This window comes from Triticum aestivum, chromosome 2B, assembly GCF_018294505.1.
Source record: "Triticum aestivum cultivar Chinese Spring chromosome 2B, IWGSC CS RefSeq v2.1, whole genome shotgun sequence".
Taxonomy (NCBI): domain Eukaryota; kingdom Viridiplantae; phylum Streptophyta; class Magnoliopsida; order Poales; family Poaceae; genus Triticum; species Triticum aestivum.
This window is the reverse complement of record NC_057798.1, coordinates 262,740,152-262,762,007: the sequence shown is the minus strand read 5'-3', so window position 1 is coordinate 262,762,007 and position 21,856 is coordinate 262,740,152. Positions and strand designations below refer to the sequence as shown.

Sequence of the window (21,856 nt, the reverse complement as noted above, 5' to 3'; positions counted from 1 at the left end):
AGAGTGTAAACATCATGGTAACTTTGGCAAAAAAATCGTCGAAACATATCAAAACGGGATCTAGTTTTGAAGATCTCGTCGAGATGAATTTAATGGTGAAACGGATTTTTAATTGAATTTTAATTAGGAGATAAAACATTTTTAAGCCGAAACCAAAAAGATTTCTGTTGATGTCATTTGTTTTGACGTGGCAAAATGAATGGTAATGGAGGCTTTTGGGTCATGTTGCTCGTGCCACACGTGTGGGCGTTATCATTTGGGTTTTTCTTTTGGGAAACATGCATAAGTCTTCCTTGGTGACGACCACCGGTAAACGGATCATGCAGTGACGCTTCCACCTCCTTTTTTTACGAGAAAGCCCTCATTGCCGACTTTATTGATCATCAAATAATGTGTACTACATCCGTCTTGGTTTAATTGTCCCCTTCGTATTTTATGTTAAATTTTGACCTTAGATATAACTAACAAAATATTAATCTATGTAACCAAAAATAATATCACTGAAAACTGTTCAAATAAAAATCCAACGATACAATATTTGGTGACATGCATTATTATTATTTTAGTTAAATCGATGGTCAAAGTTTGGCACAAAATACTGTGGGGACTAATAAACCAGGACAGATGTAGTACATCATCTGTTAGTGATTTAGCAATAAAATCTGAGGGTGCATCCATCCACAAAAAAGGATTGTTTGCACGCCCTCGCTCAACTAGCTCATAAGCAACTACATTAGACTCTCTATTGCAATGCTCGGTAGTAACCTTTCCGAAATCTCCTTTTGGAAATCTCTCAACATCGCGCTTCGACCTTCATTTTAATTTTCTGCTAGAAGTAAAATAACTAACAATGAATGAAAACATCAAAATTGTTGCACCAATAGTAAATTGTTTTTCTTGATAAACACATCAACTATCAACATCAAAAAAACCACTTTCAAAAGAAAAGGAAATCCAAAGGAAATCAACAGACCCAACAACACATACTCATAGTACCTTCGTTGATGCCAAATCGAACGACATTGAGGTAGAAAGAGGCTGAAAAGACCTCATTCCGGCACGACATCATCAACACCTCCTCGACAATGCTGCCAGGAAACTAAAAACCAAAAGAAAAAATGACTTGCTAAAAAATAACGAAAGAGGCAGTCCTTCCCCCCCCCCCCAAACCCGGCAAGGTCACCGAATAAAAGAGAGGAGGTGGACCGAGATGGTAGTGCGGAAAAAACCGAAATCATTAATTAAGAAGTACTCCTTTCAAAGATCACTCACACCTCCTCAGATTGCGACAACTGGCGCACTGCATGCTCGCCACTTGTCGCAACTGGAAAGTTTTCCCATTTTCGCACATCCGTCTATTCAAAACGTTTTATCTCTTAAATCGTGTGTCCAAATTTTGAACCGTTTCCATCATTGGATTCCTCACATCGAGATCTTCAAAACTAGATCTCCTGTTGATAGGTTTTAACAAACTTTTTTTTCACTGAAAAACCGGACAAAAAAACCCGACAGAAAAACCAAACCGGAAGCACGTTTTTTCCCTTTTCCAAAGAGGCATGGCCGTGGCTCTCGCGAAAACACAACCGTGGCTCTGACGGAAGGAAAAAAGAACAGAAAACCGTGCCTCTCGGGGAAGCAAGATCGTGCCTCTCACGTAAGGAAATAAAACACACAAAAATACGTTTTCTTTTCCGTTTCTGAGAGGCACGGCCATGCCTCTCGCGAAAGCAAAACCGCGTCTTTCGCGGAAGAAAAAAAACGCGTATTTTTTTCGTTTCCAAGAGGTACGGCTGTGGGGAAGCAAAACCGTGCCTCTCGAGGAAGGGGGAAAAATAGAGAACATATTTTTTTTCTGGTTCAAAGAGATATGGCCGTGCCAAGCAAAATCATGCCTCTCATGGAAGGAAAAAAATGTTTTTTACAAAGCTGAGTCATCTATTTTGAAACGGAGGGAGTATAGTCGTTGATCAAGAAAGTGTCGATGACGATAGAAAAGGAGAAATGGTTAGTCTCCAAGAATGGAACCGTCATGTCAAATCAACGCTACCCAATCTCCATCAACCAGCTAAAGTGGGTTTGTGCACGTATCATCAGGGTGCTGGTGTTGGCGGTGGTGAGTGGTGACCAAACTTAAATACCAGACCAGAATCACTACTAGTCGGCATGACAACCTGGCGTCCACCTACCATAAATAGGCGTTGGCAACAGACAAACGGGCCAGAGCATGAAGGATCAGAATGTCATTCTTTTTTGCATAAAATATTTCTGATTCATGAGTAGAGGAAGAAAGAAAAGACAGCAGAAAAGTTATGGGGCCATATCCAACATATAGTAGTATCCACGACCTAAAACACAGAACACATACAATCGTATAAAATTATTGTTCTAACTTAAAAATGACCAACACAGCCTCGCGAGTCTGAATTTCGCCCATGCATCACCATGAACTGAACTGCCAGCCAAACACTCGATCACCATGCAGAGGAAGAAGAGGATGATGAATGTCATGAATGTGTAGTAGAGGTTGCAGATATTACAATGTGTACCGCTAACTCCCTCTTTATCAGCAGCAGGGCCCTGAAACAAGCTAAGGTTTGGCATATAATCTTATTCTTCAATAATTGTCAGCAAGGCAGCCATAGCAAGTGCATTATTACTTACTCCTAGTACAGCATAGAGAGCTGGTTCAAGTAAACTTTGCCACATGTAATGATAATTAATAGTTTATGTTATACTGTTGGTACGATAAAAGCTGTGCAAACTGGTCGGTCCCTCCCACCCAGAGCATTGTTTGCTTGCAGAGCTCTAGGGTGTAAGATTCACCATGCAGGTGCCTTGGACTTCTCCACAAGAATGATCCTACCATTCCACTCAGTCTCGTCGCAAGCTCGGATTGCTGCATCAGCGTCCTCATCCTTCTCCAGGGATAAAAACCCAAAGCCTCGAGAATCTCCAGTTCTAAGAAAATTTGCAAATTAGGTTAACATCTAGCAAACCTACTTAAGTCTACATCTAGCAAACCTACTTAACAGAGTACAAATGTAGAATGATATTGCCTGGTTTTTTCAGTATACCAGAGTTATTTCATATATAAAATGTCCAAAAAAAAGCTCTTATCATATAGTAGTACAAAGTACGTTCTCTGCCAGCCTCATCATCAATTCAATTTCAACTATTATTAAAAGAGAAACCATCTAATATCCAACTATTATTTGACCATTTTAGTTCAATCGCAACGTAGTACAAACTACAGTCACAGTCAGTCCCATCAATCTAGCTTTCTCGTGGTTAATTAATTAGTGAAGGGGCAAACCAGCTAAAATCCAACCACCATCGATTGCTTATAGTTCATTCATAGCAGACTTCGCAGAACAAAATTTACCAATTATGCTCTTGCAAGCTGAAATATAAGTGTATGTATAGCATGCCTCAAATATAGTAGAAAAATAATTAGGGGTACTTTTTCTTAGATGTTTCCTTGATCCACATGCAGACAAAATACAACCTATATTTTCAAACGACAGTAGATGGAATCCTAAGTACTCTCCCTATATTTAAACACAATCCATCAAGTGTTAAAAATATGAGAGGGCCTTACAATCATGCAGCCCGTTTATGAGTTGTGTATCAGTCTGACAAGGTGTGCCTTGTCCATGGTTTCAAAAGGAGAAAAAATGCAAACTTGAGCCGCAATGGAGGAAGTGATGACAAACACTGTATTATAAACTAAAAGAGCCTGCTTGGTAAGCTACAATGAATTGGCTTGCCTATGTTTGGGGTAAGGCCAGTTGAGAGCAAACCAACAAACTGTGAGAGAAACCACATTGGAAATGTTGGAGCCAAACCAAATTCCATTGGTAGCACCCATTGGCATGGCAAAACTTGGCAAGGCTAACATTTCTAGTAAACCAAGCAGACTTGAAGAGTATCGCAGTGTCTCTCCATTCACAAACAAAGAAACAAGTAGGTACAAATAACTGCATGTGAAAGCGATTACCGTTTATCTCGGACAACCCGCACCCTTGTTACACGTCCAAACTTTGCAAATTTCTTCTCCAACTCTCGCTCTGTGGTGGCATAGCTAAAACCTGCAACAAACAGATTCCGCCCAGGCTTACCCAATCCAGTCTTCCTGTTGGCAGGTGGTGACCAACATCTTTTAGGAGAATGATGCCTTGCTGGAGGTGATCTGTGCCTTGGTGAATGCCTTCTTCTACAATGTAAAAATATATATATAATTAGTACCAACAACATTATAAAACAATAAAAGAAGTAAAACAAAGAAGTAACAAAACATAGATCTTCTACTTAAAGTTGCAGAGTCAGAAAACATGTGGTACTGTTGGTTTAAAACATGTTCATCCAAATTCAGATAACAAAAAGGTTGGAGGTTTACTCAGTGGTACACCAAAAAAATCACCTTGGAGATCTTCTATGGTGATTCCTAGAGTGTGGAGACCTTGATCGAGATCTACCATGCTCCCTTTTATGTCTAGAGGAATCAGTTTTCCTTGATGGTGACCTTGATTTTGATCTATCTCTCTTCCTTGTTGGGGAGTCCCTCTTTCTTGTTGGGGATTCCCTCCTCCTTGGAGAGGAATCTCTCTTTCTTGGCGAGTCTCTCCTTCTTGGAGAGGAATCCCTCCTTGTTGGGGAATCCCTCCTCCTTGGTGAGGAATCTCTCTTTCTTGGTGAGTCTCTCCTTCTTGGAGAGGAATCCCTCCTTGTTGGGGAATCCCTCCTCCTTGGTGAACCCCTCCTCTTGGGCGAGGCTCTTCTTTTAGGAGATGGAGATCTTCGCCGCGGTGACCCATGCCTCCTTTTAGGGGATGGAGATCTTCGCCGTGGTGACCCATGCCTCCTTTTAGGGGATGGAGATCTTTGTCGTGGTGACCCGTGTCTTCTTTTGGGGGATGGAGATCTTCTGCGAGGTGACCCATCTCTTCTTTTAGGGGATGCAGATCTTCGGCGTGGTGAACCATGTCTTCTTCTAGGGGAAGCTGATCTTCGTCGCGGTGACCCATCTCTTCTTTTAGGGGAAGCTGATCTTCGCTGCGGTGACCCATCTCTTCTTCCAGGGGATGTAGATCTTCGGCGCGGTGACCCATCTCCACGCCGAGATTGTGCTTTTCTTTCTGGAGAGTTATCCCGTGCATGTGGAGACAACTCATGTGAGGGAGCTCTTCTACGGTTGGTGTCATGGTTTTCAGGAGATCCAGGAGATCGGGACCGATGTCTTGCTGGTGGGCTTCGAGAGTCAGCCAAATTATCACCCTCTTTTGCATGATGTGGTGAGTCCAGTTTCTCAGATGAATGAGCATGAGGTGACCTTTCTACTGAAAGTGAGACCCTCCTGGCTGGTGATGGTGTGCCCTTCTCTAGTCCTGCAGACCTTTCAGGTGGAGAATCCCACTGATTGCCAGGCGTAGAAATGCCATTCTCGGTACCAGGATCTTCCTGCTCCATCCCATCCAAATAGGAAGGTGCAATTGCAGAGTTGAAGTTCTCATTGTCATGTTCATCATGAGGATTAGAATTCCCACCATTCATTTGATCATCCTCTGTCCCATTCACTTCATTGTGAAAAGTCTCATGTAACTTTCTGTTGTCCTTATTTCCCATCTGAGGCGCAGAAGAGTTTGGAATTTCATCATCATCATCATCACCGCTATTGCTAAATTGATAATCCCTACTGCTATTATCAGCTAACATAGAGTCACCAAGATAGGCATCAGAATGTGTAGTTTCTTGTTGAAAGTTTGATATATCATTACCACTGCTTTCATGAAGCTCTGGAGGAAGCACACCTTCAACCACTTCTGTATTCTGATGCACATCATAACCCGAAGAAGTGGTACGTACTTCACAGTCATCATTATGGTGAACTTTCCGTTCAGCTGCATCGTTTTGCATATCAGATTCTATATGCACATGATGTTCCTCGTCTTGCTTCAGGGGAGATGCTGGACTAGTTGAAGCGGATTTCATTGTATTGCACATGATCTGATCATTCATATAGGGTACAGAATCTGCAGACAAATATGAAATTTGATCGGCTGCGTCAACTAAAAGTCCATCATTCAGTGGTGGGGATTCAGGTTGTGTAATTCCTTCACCATGATAGTCCATGTGCTCCAACAAGCAACCATCTTGATCTCCAAATAAAGGACCAGGGTCTCCACAAGTCCCATCCAGACTTCTCTCAGGGGATATGTAATCCATCTGAATGTTGAATAAACAGCAAAAATGGAATAGTAAGAGTACATTACAAGAGAGAATTTTATAACAGAGAACTGAATAGATGATAAGGCATACCATGCCCAGTTTATACAGTTGAGATACTGATAAAACCCTAAATTACCATGACAGGATAACATTTAAGTTCACACATAAAAGGTAGCAAACAGCAGAAGATAAATCAAAGCAGCAAAGTCGCCGATTTCCCACCTGATCTCTGTAGAGGATAGCCTCAGATTCATATCCACTAACATAAACAAAATGCGGACTTATTTGTGATGTGCCATTTACAATTAAAGAACTGAAACAATCACAGCATTACGTGTAACAAAAAAGAAAGTTGTCCTTAAGGAAAAACGATAGTGCAATCCGTTTGTGCAGACGTCCAGCATTTGCAAGTTGCAGGAGCAGGAAATGCAATAGAATGGAAGGACGGTGTGCTCGCAAGGGTGCATCATGAAGCATAAAAGACAACACTGCAACAGCGAAGTAAAACATCCAGTAAAAGACTGCCAGTGCTCCAAACACAATCCAGCGAGGCAACTGTATTTCGAGCAATTTTGCTAATTCAGCTGATGTGGCAACAATAGCAACAACCATGACCCATTCTTAGTACAGTTGTCAGACCTGCACCCACTAGTGCCACAGTGGACCTGATCAGCCAATAGGAGGAGGAGGAACAAGTCATCGGGCCAAGTCAGCATCGGGACAGAGTGGCGAGAGGCTACTTTACCTGCCCCTGCGTGGGCGCGTGAGTCATGTGTGTGTATTGAGTTCTCTCTGTCGTCTACCTGTATCTGAACCTTCCTCTCATCCCAGTAAAGCTACTTTCCCCCTTCTCTGAATCTCTCCCCCATTCCCCTCGTGCGATCTGTTCGTGTGGATCGTCACAACTGGTAATCAGAGCCTCCTGCGATCCCGGCCAGAAATTTTCTTCCTCCCACTCCGCCGCGAGATCGATCTGTAACATCCACTGCTCTGGGTGTTGATTTGCTCCGGCAAATCGACACAAAATCCCAAGCAGGGTTAGATCGACCGAGCCGGACGGCGCCCCCTTCCAAACCCTCCGCACAAACCAAGCATATCCTTCTCGCCATGGCCGAATCATCGGAGGAAATCAAGTCCATGCTCTCGTCCCTGCTCAACCGCTTCGACGAGAGCAAAATCGCAGGCGATAAGCAAACGGAGGCGCAGCTCGCCTTCAACAAGCAGGTCACCGTTGATCTCGCGCACCTGCGCCGGCAGGTGGATCTGACGCAGGCAGACGTCGACGAGGTTCGTCAGCAGCGCGACACCGTACCACCACCACCAGCGACCTCGCCGCATGGCCGACCACCAAGTACACCCCGGGGCGGCCCCCTCACCGGCTCCTCGGCGGCACCGGCGGATCCACACGCGCCGCAACCCCGCCTCGTCAACAACGGCCCTCCTCTGCTTCAACTCCGACACGAAGGGGGGCGTGGGGACGGCCCACACCACGGGGACTTCCCTCCGGGCCACCACGACATGGAGATGCCACGGCCAGAGGAGTACTTCACCAAGCCTCCCAAGCATGATTTTCCAAAGTTCGACGGCTCCGCGCCGTACCTATGGATCGATCGCTGCGTCGCCCGAGCTGTACCGCGTGCCGCCACACAACTGGGTGACCACGGCGACGCTGTACATCGAAGGACAGGCAGCCCACTGGCTTCAGGCGTACCGTCAGGCTCATCGTGCTCTGGGCTGGGACGCTTTCTGCGCGGCGATCCGCGAAGAATTTGGGGCGGAGGAGTTCGAACTGGAGATGAATCAGCTGCTGCATCTGCGGCAAACCGGCACGGTGGCGGAGTATCGATCGGCCTTTGAAGCTCACATGTACCATCTACTCGCCCTCGATGCCTCGCTGAGCCCGCGCTTCTTCGTCACCCAGTTCCTCCTCGGATTACGGGACGATCTTCGCGCAGCGGTACGCCTTCAGGCTCCGACCAGCATCACGCGCGCCTCGGTGCTGGCTCGCATTCAGGAGGAAGAAAACGACGTGCGCCGCCCACGCTCTCGACCGATCCCAGCCGGGCGGCCCCCGCCTCTGCCCGCCGCGATTCCCCCGCGATCACCCGCAGCGGCAGCGGTGGCTCAACCGGCCAGCGACGAGTTCGCTCGCGAGCGTCAACTCCGCGACTTCCGGCGTGCCAACGGGCTCTGTTTCAAGTGCGGCGACAGATACTCCCGCGAGCATCGTTGCAAGCAACAGACGCAATTGCTCACCATCCAAGTGGGCGACTACGGCGAGGTGCTCACTGACGATGCCATGCACGCACTCGACCTGTTGGACGCACCGGAGCCGGCGCAACCTGCACCAGAGTGTTGCCTCATCTCCACTCATGCGGTCTCTGGCGGGGACTCACCGCGCACTATCCGCCTTCGCGCCATGGTGGGAAATCAGGTGATGCTGCTGCTCGTGGACTCGGGCAGCACACACAGCTTCATATCCCAGGCGTTCGCGGAACGGATCAAGGCCACTGGCATACCTCTGCCGCCCGTGGAAGTGCGTGTCGCCAATGGGGAGCGCCTGGTTTGCGACAGCATGATCCCAGCTGTCCAGTGGTGGTGCCAAGGACACACATTCAGTACGGACATGCGCCAGCTTGCGCTCGGGGCATACGACGGCGTGCTGGGCATGGACTGGCTCGAACAAAACAGCCCCATGAACTGTCACTGGCTGGACAAGACCATCTCCTTCGCGCACCAGGGCAAGACCGTCACACTGCAAGGTGTTCGACCCAAGGGCACAACTACCAACATCGCCTACATCGAGCCGGATCAGTTCGCCAAGTGGCACGCCGGGAACGATATCTGGTACATGGCAGTCGTGGACTGGCGGGCGCCGAGCACGGACAAGGACAAACCACCTCCACCAGCAGTGCAAGCGGTCCTCGAGGACTTTGCCGACGTGTTTGGCGACCCCAAGAAACTGCCACCACACCGGCAGTATGATCATGCCGTCACCCTGGTGGAAGGCGCACCACCGGCGAACGGGCGGCCGTACCGGTACTCGCCGTTGCAAAAGGATGAGATCGAGCGCCAAGTCGACGAAATGCTGCAGTCCGGCGTCATCACCCACAGCGTGAGTCCCTTCGCGGCACCAGTTCTCCTCGTCAAGAAGAAGGACGGGACTTGGCGGTTCTGCATCGATTACAGGCGGCTCAACGACATCACCATCAAGAACCGGTTTCCCTTGCCGATCGTCGACAAACTGCTCGACGAACTGGCCGGCGCGGCTTACTTCTCCAAACTCGACCTCCGCGCCGGCTATCACCAAATCCGTATGCGAGAAGAAGACGAGCACAAGACCGCGTTTAAAACGCACCATGGCCACTTTCAGTTTCGAGTAATGCCGTTCGGCCTGACGAACGCACCGGCAACCTTCCAGTGCCTGATGAATGCAATCTTCGGCAAGCACGCGCGCAAGTTCGTCATCGTCTTCCTCGACGACATTCTGGTCTTCAGTGGCACCCTGGAAGAGCACGTCGAGCATCTGAGGCAAGTGTTTGAGCTCCTTCATCAGCATGAATTGTTCGTCAAGGCCTCGAAGTGTTCCTTTGCGCAGGATAGCATTGAGTACCTGGGGCACATCATCTCCAAGGAAGGAGTGGCCACGGACGCCGACAAGACCCAGGCGATGCTGCAGTGGCCGGTGCCCACGACAGCCACTGAACTCCGCGGATTCCTCGGTTTAACTGGCTACTACAGAAAGTTTGTAGCACGCTATGGCATCATTGCCAAGCCGCTCACCAACTTACTGACGAAGAAGGGCTTCACCTGGTCTGAACAAGCACAAACGGCATTCGATCTGCTCAAGCGCACCATGGCAAGCACACCTGTTCTCGCTCTGCCGGACTTTGACAAGCCGTTCGTAGTCGAGACAGACGCATGTGACACTGGCATCGGCGCGGTGCTCGTCCAGGAGGGTCATCCGGTGGCATATTTCAGCAAGGCACTGGGTGTTCGGAATCAAAAACTGTCTGCATATGAGAAAGAGTTTCTTGCAGTGATGATGGCCGTGGAGAAGTGGCGTGCTTATCTTCAGCGCGGGCCATTCACCATCCTTACAGATCACAAAAGCCTGTCCAATTTGGGGGACCAACAACTGGAGACAGATCTGCAACGCAAGGCTATGTCCAAACTAGTGGGGTTGCAGTTCACATTTCAGTACCGAAGAGGAGCAGACAACGGGGCAGCAGACGCACTGTCGCGGGTGGGCGCTGCACTGAGCGTGGCTGCGCTCTCCCTCTGCCAGCCAGTTTGGGTGCAAGAGGTCGCCAATTCTTACGCGACGGATGCCACAGCGCAAGAGATGCTCTCCCGCCTCGCCATCCACAGCCCAGACGAGGAGGGGTTCGAGCTGCACAAAGGATTGATTCGCCGCGGTGACAGGCTCTGGATCGGCAGCAACACGGCGCTCCGCACAAAGCTCATCAGTGCGTTCCATGACAGCGCGGTGGGGGGACACTCCGGCATCACCGCCACGCACCAGCGTGTCAAGAAGCTCTTCCTCTGGCCTGGGCAGAAGCGCGACATCGACGACTTCGTCAAGCAATGCCTGGTGTGCCAGCAGGCGAAGCACGAGCACTGCCGGCCGCATGGACAATTGGCTCCCTTGCCTGTTCCCACGGCACCCTGGCAGGAGCTCACGATGGACTTTGTCGAGGGGCTGCCGACCTCGGAAGGATACGACTCCATCCTGGTGGTCGTCGATCGCCTTACCAAATTTGCACACTTCATCCCCTCCGTCACCCATTCAACGCCACCAAGGTGGCACGAGCATTCTGGGACAACGTCGTCAAGCTCCACGGCGTGCCAAATTCGATCGTCTCCGACCGCGATCGCGTCTTCACCAGCGCGCTCTGGCGCGAGCTGTTTGCGGCCACCGGCACCAAGCTGTTGTACTCTACGGCTTACCACCCGCAGACGGACGGCCAAAGCGAGCGGGTCAACCAATGCATGGAGATGTACCTGCGCTGTGCGATCCACAACGACCCCAGTCGCTGGCGCCGGTGGCTTCCAGCCGCGGAATTCTGGTACAATTCCTCCTTCCACGCCTCCCTTAACTGCACCCCGTTCAAAGCTCCGTATGGCACCGAGCCCAATTTGGGGGCCACAGCACTCTGGGACGACAAGCCGGCGCCGGTCCTCGACAACGAGCAGTGGGACTGGGGCGCGCACACCGCCCGTCTTCGTCAGCAACTGCTGCGAGCTCAGCAACGCTTCAAGAAGAAGGCGGATTGCCATCGCACGGAACGAAGCTTTCAAGTGGGCGAGGACGTGCTGCTGAAGCTTCAGCCGTACGCGCAGTCCTCCGTCGTCAATCGACCCTGCGCCAAGCTGGCCTACAAATTCTTCGGGCCATTCAAGGTGGAGGCCAAGATCGGGACCCTCGCCTACAAATTGATGCTGCCACCGGACAGTCGCATCCACAACGTCTTCCACGTCTCCCAACTGAAGCCGTACACGCCCAACTACACGCCGGTCTTCGCTGAGCTGCCCAAGCCACCGGACCTGACTCTGGTGGAGACGGCGCCCGTGGAGATCATCGACAGACGCATGGTGAAGCGCGGCGACGCAGCTCTGATTCAAGTTCAGGTGCGCTGGAACTCCGCTTCACCAGCAGCCGTGACATGGGAGGATTTCGAGACGCTCAAGCTTCGTTTCCCGGCCGCCGCCATCTGGAGAGAGCCGGCCGGAGCGCCAGGTGACGCTCCTGCTGATGGAGGGGGAAATGTCACACCTGCACCCACTAGTGCCACGGTGGACCTGATCAGCCAATAGGAGGAGGAGGAACAAGTCATCGGGCCAAGTCAGCATCGGGACAGAGTGGCGAGAGGCTACTTTACCTGCCCCTGCGTGGGCGCGTGAGTCATGTGTGTGTATTGAGTTCTCTCTGTCGTCTACCTGTATCTGAACCTTCCTCTCATCCCAGTAAAGCTACTTTCCCCCTTCTCTGAATCTCTCCCCCATACCCCTCGTGCGATCTGTTCGTGTGGATCGTCACAACAGTTCTTAAGGACAAGGCATTCGTAATACTGAACTGTGTCAGTCTATTTATTAGCTAATCAGAACCAAACAAACGAAGTGAAATCTTTCCAGAGATTTCAAATTTCTCTTCTGACGACTTATATACATAATTTACACGAACAATTCTCAACCGCTTAGACCCTGGCGAAACTGAATTTCCATATTTGAAAGGCAGGGCTGCTACTTATGGTTCATCAAACTGGCTAACACAAGAAAAGGACCATTTATAAAAACAACCAATTTTGACACTTCAGAGCAACAACATGCTCCTAAGTTGTTAAACAAACATTTACCGTAACAAGTGCAATATGTTAATACAGCTCTTACGACAAGGCAACAGTGCCACCTAGCCCTCTACTGGCACACCCCTAAAACACTACTACTAGCTGAAGTGACAAACCGATATTACAAGGAAACGAATAACAAAGCCCACGATCAAATCGACAAGTTCTAACCTGATAACTCGTCCAGATCCGCATTACGCTTTCACGTCCATTGAGCACATAAAACGGAAACTTAACCGCGTGGAATTATGACCGCACAACCCGTACTAATTTCGGCGTGTAATACACAAACAAGCAGCATCGGAGCCACTGCTGCATCTAGGCTCTTGGATCCCACTTCCAGGCAAACGCAATTTCAAATTGACTGATCCCCGTAAAAACCGCATCTAGGACTAGGATTTACCCGCACAAACCCCAAATTACGACAATCGCGCCAGGAAAAAAAATCGAAGCAAACCCTAAGGGAAATGCGGTGTCGTGTACCGATCTGTGCAGCCAGACTCCCCGCCCCCATCACCAACTAGAATTCCGACCCCAAATATGAGGGGTAAATTGGGGAGAGAAACCACCGAGAGCAGAACCCTCACCTACGAAAGACGCCACGGAGGCAGCCACTTCTGCAGTGGGAGTCCTTCCCTTGCTCCGATGCCCCTTACCCCGGCCCGTGAGAGAAAATTCTCTCCTCTCTCTCCCCCTCCTCCCCCTCCTCCACCCTTGGAGAGAGAAGGGAAGAAGAAGCAATGGATTGAGATTTTTGGGAGGCCGTACGAAATGGAGGGCTCGTGGGGCGTAAGTAGCGTGTGTGGGTACGCTCACCCCCGCGCGGGTTCGCGCAAGGCGTGGGAACCGAGGATCGGGGCCCACCTTGCCCGCGGGCCACGTGTGGAGCCGGTGCGGGCGGGTTTGTTGAGGACGGTAACCTAACCGGTGTCTGGACCCCATCATCGCCGCGTCATATTGGGCCGGGACGAGGGCCGGAGACTAAATTTGTGCACCACTATCTCTAAGAAAAACCCCTCAAAAAAATGTAAAAAGAAAAGGCTAATTGTCCGAACTAGTCTAAAAATAATAATTGTCCGAACTAGTCTTAAAAAAAGCTAATTGTCATAAGTAGTTTTCCGTCAAGTTAGGGTTCTAGCCCCCTCTGTCGGCGTTGAGGCCACCTTGTACCTCGGCTCCCCCCTCCTCTGTTGACTCTCTCGGGATGCAATCGAGGCAATCTTGTATTGTTGCCCGGCCTTGGTAGTTGCGGAGATCGTGGGGTTTCTTGCTATGGTTATCCCTGGTGCAATCGGATCGTAGTTTGGGCAAAAGAAGATGGCGTCTGGTGGCTCTGCTAGTTCGTTTGTTGTTGACCACGATCTAGAGAAGATGATGTCGGAGTTGGGCCTGCGAGAGGAGCATTTGAATGTCGTGGTTTTTTAGGAAGAGGTCCCAACACAAGAACAACCTATTAGGTGGATGGCCCTAGCTAGGGTTCACAAAGAAGGGAAAATCGATCACTATTTGTTCTTTAGGAACATGAGATCGGCATATGGTATTTCGCGCAAGAGGCTCGCATCCGCCCTCTCGAGCAGAATATTTTTACCCCTCTATTTTTTTGCTTAGGGGTCTGGGAGAAGGTTATGGATGGAGGTCCATGGGTGTTTTGTGGTGACAGTGTTGATCACCCCCTATGATGGCTTCACCAAAATGTCGTCAATCGAACTCAATCATCTACATATATGGTTACAAATGCACGACATTCCTGATGGCTATGCTCCTCTTGTTGAATCACTGGTTCTCCTCCTAGTGATCATCAAGATCAGAGCTACGATACATCTCCTAGATTGTTCGAACATGGGTTAAAACACCCCGATCACTCCACGCACGCGACAACGGATTTTACCCAAGTTCAGGCCACCATAGTGGTGTAACACCCTACTCGTGCTTTAGTGTGTTCTTCTGTACATTTATCCGCCCTTACAAAAGCTCATATCGTCTCCTTTTATACCCTCTCGAACTTCGAAGAGGGGACCAACACCGATAAGTGAAGTAAGGTTGTTTGGGCCCATTTATTTCATCAGGCCCTTTCTGATTGTGAACGTTGCAAGAAAATCAAAAAAAATCCTACGAAACACCCAAGATCTAATTTAGGAGATGCATAGCTACGAGAGGGGAGTGTGTCTACATATCCTTGTAGACCGAAAGCGGAAGCGTATATAACACGATTGGTGTAGTCGTACTCTTCGTGATCCAATCACGACCCAATCCGATATATCGTCGAATGGACGGCACCTCCGCGTTCAGCACACGTGCAACTCGATGACGTCTCCTCCTTCTTGATCCAGCAAGCAAGAGAGGAGAAGTAGATGGGATCTCAACCAGCATGACGACATGGTGGAGATGGTGGTGGTGCAATGCCGGCAGGGCTTCGCCAAACGCTGCCGGAACCAATCGTGATGTCCGTGATCTCATCTGGGACTCCGAACAACATTCGGTTACCAATGCACATATCCCAATACTACTCTAGCGTCATCAAACATTAAGAACGCGTACCCTATGGGTTCGAGAATCATGTAGACATGACCGAGACACCTCTCCGGTCAGTAACCAATGGCGGGACCTGGATGCCCATATTGGTTCCTACATATTCCACGAAGATCTTTATCAGTTGAACCACGATGTCAAGGATTCGGTCAATCATGTATGCAATTCCCTTTGTCCAGTGATATGTTACTTGCCCGAGATTCAATAGTCGGTATCTCCATACCTAGTTAAATCTAATCACTGGCAAGTCTCTTTGCTCGTTCTGTAATACAAGATCCCGTGACTAAACTCATTAGTCACATGCTCGCAAGCTTCTTATGATGTTGTATTACCGAGAGGTCCCAGAGATATCTCTCCGTCATACGGAGTGACAAATGGCAATCTCGATCCATGCCAACCCAACAGACACCTTCGGAGATACCTATAGAGCATCTTTATGATCACCCAGTTACGAAGTGACGTTTGATAGCACACAAGGTATTCCTTCGGTATCCGGGAGTTGCATGATCTCGTGGTCGAAGAAACAAATACTTGACATGAAGAAAGCTATAGCAAATAACTTAAACGATCTGATGCTAAGCTTATGGTTGGGTCTTGTCCATCACATCATTCTCCTAATGATGTGATCCCGTTATCAAATGACAACTCATGTCTATGGTTAGGAAACCTTAACCATCTTTGATCAACAAGCTAGTCTAGTAGAGGCTTACTAGGGACACAGTGTAGTTTATGTATTCGCACATGTATTTAAGTTTCTGATCAATACAATTCTAGCATGAATAAAAACATTTATCATGAACGGGAAATATGATAATAACTATTTTGTAATTGCCTCTAGGGCTTCCAACAGTCTCCCACTTGCACTAGAGTCAATAATCTAGTTCACATCTCCATGTGATTAACACCCAATCAGTTCTGGGGTTTGATCATGTTTTGCTTGTGAGAGAGGTTTTAGTCAACGGGTCTGCAACATTCAGATCTGTGTGTACTTTGCAAATCTTTATGTCATACTGTAGATGCTACTACAACGCCAACTTGGAGATATTCCAAATGACTGCTCTACTATACATATCTGGTTTGCGACTCAGAGTCATCAGGATCGGTGTCAAAGCTTGCATCGATGTAACCCTTTACGATGAACTCTTTATCACCTCCATAACAGGGAAACATTTCCTTAGTCCTCTTTAGGCACCTAAGGATAATTTTGACCGTTGTCCATTGATCCACTCTTGATCACTTTGTACCCCCTTGCCAGACTCATGGCAAGGCACACATCAGGTCTGGTACACAACATGTCATACAATATAGAGCCTATGGCTGAAGCATAGGGGCTGACTTTCATCCATTCTCTTTCTTCTGCCATGGTCGAGCCTTGATACTTACTCAACTTCACACCTTACATTACAGAAAGAAATCCTTCTTTGTCTGATCCATTTTGAACTCCTTCAAAATCTTGTCAAGGTATGTGCTCTATGAAAATTTTATCATGCGACTTGATCTATCTCTATAGATCTTGATGCCTAATATGTAAGCAGCTTCATCCAAGTATTCCTTTGAAAAACTCCTTTCAAACAACCCCTTATGCTTTCCAAAAATTCTACATCATTTCCAATCATCAATATGTCACCCACATATACTATCAGAAATGCTATAGAGCTCCCACTCACTTTCTTGTAAATACAAGTTTCTTCATAAACTTTGTATAAATCCAAAAGCTTTAATCACCACATCAAAGCGTATATTCCAACTCCGAGATGATTGCACCAGTCCATAGATGGATCGCTGGAGCTTGCATACCTTTTTAGCATCCTTAGGATCCATAAAATCTTTAGGTTGCATCATATACAACTCTTCCTTAAGGAAAGCGGTTTTCATATCCATCTGCCAGATTTCGTAATTAAAAATGCAACAATTGCTAACATAATTTTAACAGACTTAAGCATCGCTACGGGTGAGAAAATATCATTGTACTCAACCCCTTGAACTTGTCGGAAACCCTTTGCGACAAGTCGAGCTTTATAGACGGTGACATTACCATCAGTGTTTGTCTTTTTCATAAAGATCCATTTATTCTCAATGGCTTACCGATCATCAGGCAAGTCCACCAAAGTCCATACTTTGTTCTCATACATGGATCCTATCTCGGATATCATGGCCTCTAGATATTTGTTGGAATCCGAGCTCATCATTGCTTCTTCATAGTTCGTAGGTTTGCTGTTGTCTAACAACATGACTTCCAGGCAGGATTACCGTACCACACTGGTGCGAAACGTACTCTGGTCGACTGATACGTCCATTTTGCATCATGCTTTTATATCGATATTTATTGCATTATGGGCTGTTACTTCACATTATGTCACAATACTTATGTCTTTTCTCTCTTATTTTACAAGGTTTACATGAAGAGGGAGAATGCCGGCTGCTGGAATTCTGGCTGGAAAAGGAGCAAACATTAGAGACCTATTCTGCACAACTCCAAAAGTCCTGAAACTCCACGAAAGTCAATTTTGGAATATATTAAAATATTGGGTGAAGAAAGCACCAGAGCGGGGCCACCCACTGTCCACGAGGGTGGGGCGCACCCTAGCCCCTTGGGCGTGCCCCCTGCCTCGTGGGCCACCTAGAAGCCCCCCCCCCCCGATGCCCATCTTCTGGTATATGGTGTCTTTTGCCCTGAAAAAATCATAAGGAAGCTTTCAGGACGAAGTGCCGCCGTCTCGAGGCGGAACCAATCTAGGGCTCCGGCGGAGCTATTTTGCTGGGGAAACATCCCTCCGGGAGGGGGAAATCATCGCCATCGTCATCACCATCAATCCTCTCATCGAGAGGGGGTTAATCTCCAACAACATCTTCACTAGCACCATCTCCTCTCAAACCCTAGTTCATCTCTTGTATCCGATCTTTGTCTCAAAACCTCAGATTGGTACCTGCGGGTTGCTAGTAGTGTTGATTACTCCTTGTAGTTGATGCTAGTTGGTTTATTCGGTGGAATATCAGATGTTCAGATCCTTTATGCATATTAATACCCCTCTGATTATGAACATGAATATGATTTATGAGTAGTTACGTTTGTTCCTGAGGACATGGGATAAGTCTTGTTATAAGTAGTCATGTGAATTTGGTATTCGTTTGATATTTTGATGAGATGTATGTTGTCTCTACTCCAGTGGTGTTATGTGAACGTCGACTACATGACACTTTGATAACCCACAAGTATAGGGGATCGCAACAGTTTTTGAGGGTAGAGTATTCAACCCAAATTTATTGATTCGACACAAGGGGAGCCAAAGAATATTCTCAAGTATTAGCAGTTGAGTTGTCAATTCAACCACACCTGGATAACTTAGTATCTGCAGCAAAGTATTTAGTAGCAAAGTAATATGGAACTAACGGTAATAGTGATAAAAGTAACGGTAGCAGTTTTGTAATGATGGTAACAGTAGCAACGATAAAGTAACTAAGCAAAGCACAATATGTGAAAAGCTCGTAGGCATTGGATCAGTGATGGATAATTATGTCAGATGCGATTCCTCGTGTAATAGTTATAACCTAGGGTGACACAGAACTAGCTCCAGTTCATCAATGTAATGTAGGCATGTATTCCGAATATAGTCATACGTGCTTATGGAAAAGAACTTGCATGACATCTTTTGTCGTACCCTCCCGTGGCAGCGGGGTCCTAGTGTAAACTAAGGGATATTAAGGCCTCCTTTTAACAGAGTACCGGACCAAAGCATTAGCACTTAGTGAATACATGAACTCCTCAAACTACGGTCATCACCGAGAAGTATCCCGATTATTGTCACCTCGGGGTTGTCGAATCATAACACATAATAGGTGACTATAGACTTGCAAGATAGGATCAAGAACTCACATATATTCATGAAAACATAATAGGTTCAGATCTGAAATCATGGCACTCGTGCCCTAGTGACAAGCATTAAGCATAGCAATGTCATAGCAACATCAATCTAGGAACATAGTGGATACTAGGGATCAAACCCTAACAAAACTAACTTGATTACATGGTAAATCTCATCCAACCCATCACCGTCCAGCAAGCCTACGATGGAATTACTCACGCACGGCGGTGAGCATCATGAAATTGGTGATGGAGGATGGTTGATGATGACGACGGCGATGAACCCCCCTCTCCGGAGTCCCGAATGGACTCCAGATCAGCCCTCCCGAGAGAGATTAGGGCTTGGCGGCGGCTACGTATCGTAAAACGCGATGAAACTTTCTCTCTGATTTTTTTCTTCGTGAAAGCAAATATATGGAGTTGGAGTTGAGGTCAGTGGACATCCAGGGGGCCCACGAGGCAGGGGGCGCCCAGGGGGAGGGGGGGCGCCCCCCACCCTCGTGGATAGGGTGTGGGCCCCCTGGCCTTGATTCTTTTGCCAGTATTTTTTATATTTTCCAAAAATAATCTCCGTGGATTTTCAGGTCATTCCGAGAACTTTTGTTTCTGTACAAAAATAACACCATGGCAGTTCTGCTGAAAACAGCGTCAGTCCGGGTTAGTTTCATTCAAATCATGCAAGTTAGAGTCCAAAACAAGGGCAAAAGTGTTTGGAAAAGTAGATACGATGGATACATATCAACTCCCCCAATCTTAAACCTTTGCTTGTCCTCAACCAATTCAGTTGACAAACTGAAAGTGATAAAGAAAAAAATTTACAAACTCTGTTTGCTCTTGTTGTTGGAAATATGTAAAGCCAACATTCAAGTTTTTAGCAAAGATTATGAACTAACCATATTCACAATAACACTTAGGTCTCATGTTTACTCATCTCAATGGCATAATCAACTAGCGAGCAATAATAATAAAACTCAGATGACAACACTTTCTCAAAACAATAATAATATGATATAACAAGATGGTATCTCGCTAGCCCTTTCTGAGACCGCAAAACATAAATGCAGAGCACCTTTAAAGATCAAGGACTGACTAAACATTGTAACTCATGGTAAAAGAGATCCAGTCAAGTCATACCCAATATAAACTAATAGTAATGCATGCAAATGACAGTGTGTTCTCCAGCGGGTGCTTTTTAATAAGAGGGTGATGACTCAACACAAAAGTAAATAGATAGGCCCTTCGCAGAGGGAAGTAGGGATTTGTAGAGGTGCCAGAGCTCGATTTTAAAATAGAGATAAATAACATTTTGAGCGGTATACTTTCACTGTCAACATAACAACTATGAGATCTCGATATCTTCCATGCTACACACATTATAGGCGGTTCCCAAACAAAATGGTAAAGTTTATACTTCCGCACCACCAACAAGCATCAATCCATGGCTTGCCCGAAACAACGGGTGCCTCCAACTAGCAACAATCCTGGGGGAGTTTTGTTTAATTATTTTGATTTGCTTTGATCTTTTTGATCTTGGGACTGGGCATCCCAGTTACCAGCCATTTTCTTGTGAACGAGGAGCGGAGTCCACTCCTCTTGAGAATAACCCACCTAGCATGGAAGATACAGAGAACCCTAGTTGATACATGAGCTGCTTGATACGTCTCCGTCGTATCTACTTTTCCAAATACGTTTGCCCTTGTTTTGGACTATAACTTGTATGATTTGAATGGAACTAACCCGGACTGACGTTGTTTCAGCAGAATTGCCATGGTGTTGTTTTATGTGCAGAAAATAAAAGTTCTCGGAATGACCTGAAACTCCACGGAACACCTTAGAAAAAACAATAAAAAATCCTCGCAAAAGGTGAAGACCAGGGGGCCCACACCCTGTCCACGAGGGTGGGGGCGCCCCCCCTGGGCGTGCCCCCTACCTCGTGGGCCCCCTGGTGGCCCTCCGACGCCAACTCCAACTCCATATATTGGCTTTCGGGGAGAAAAAAATCAGAGAGAAGAAATCATCGCGTTTTACGATACGGAGCCGCTGCCAAGCCCTAATCTCTCTCGGGAGGGCTGATCTGGAGTCCGTTCGGGGCTCCGGAGAGGGGGATTCGTCGCCGTCGTCATCATCAACCATCCTCCATCACCAATTTCATGATGCTCACCACCGTGCGTGAGTAATTGCATCGTAGGCTTGCTGGACGGTGATGGGTTGGATGAGATTTATCATGTAATCGAGTTAGTTTTGTTAGGGTTTGATCCCTAGTATCCATTATGTTCTGAGATTGATGTTGCTATGACTTTGCTATGCTTAATGCTTGTCACTAGGGCCCGAGTGCCATGATTTCAGATCTGAACCTATTATGTTTTCATGAATATATGTGTGTTCTTGATCCTATCTTGCAAGTCTATAGTCACCTACTATGTGTTATGATCCGGCAACCCCGAAGTGACAATAATCGGGACCACTCCCGGTGATGACCATAGTTTGAGGAGTTCATGTATTCACTATGTGCTAATGCTTTGTTCCGGTTCTCTATTAAAAGGAGGCCTTAATATCCCTTAGTTTCCAATAGGACCCCGCTGCCACGGGAGGGTAGGACAAAAGATGTCATGCAAGTTCTTTTCCATAAGCACGTATGACTATATACGGAATACATGCCTACATTACATTGATGAACTGGAGCTAGTTCTGTGTCACCCTATGTTATGACTGTTACATGACGAACCGCATCCGGCATAATTATCCATCGCTAATCCGGTGCCTACGAGTTTTCCATATACTGGTTCTCGCTTATTTACTTTTCCGTTGCTACTGTTACAATCACTACAAAATACCAAAAACATTACTTTTGCTGTCTTTACTTTTGTTACCGTTACCACCACTATCATATTAC

General features: G+C 47.3%; 1 protein-coding gene across 3 annotated transcripts; it reads right to left on the bottom strand.

The window, feature by feature from the left end:
* Positions 1–2,225: 2,225 nt before the first annotated feature.
* LOC123044685 (serine/arginine repetitive matrix protein 2) lies at positions 2,226–13,395 on the bottom strand. Of its 3 annotated transcripts, none has more exons than XR_006420245.1 (5): positions 13,160–13,395; positions 4,421–6,222; positions 3,998–4,213; positions 2,662–2,958; positions 2,226–2,587 (listed from the first exon to the last, which is right to left on the bottom strand). XR_006420245.1 is itself a non-coding variant. In XM_044467510.1 (5 exons), exons 2-5 carry the CDS (start codon positions 6,220–6,222, stop codon positions 2,820–2,822), a joined length of 2,070 nt encoding a protein of 689 aa, XP_044323445.1. In that variant the 5' UTR covers positions 13,160–13,395; the 3' UTR covers positions 2,226–2,819. The 3 variants fall into 3 exon arrangements, 2 of the variants coding, with proteins under 2 accessions (XP_044323445.1, XP_044323444.1); XM_044467510.1 differs by having other exon boundaries at positions 2,226–2,958; positions 4,421–6,029; positions 6,117–6,222; XM_044467509.1 differs by having other exon boundaries at positions 2,226–2,958.
* Between the last annotated feature and the right edge of the window lie 8,461 nt (positions 13,396–21,856).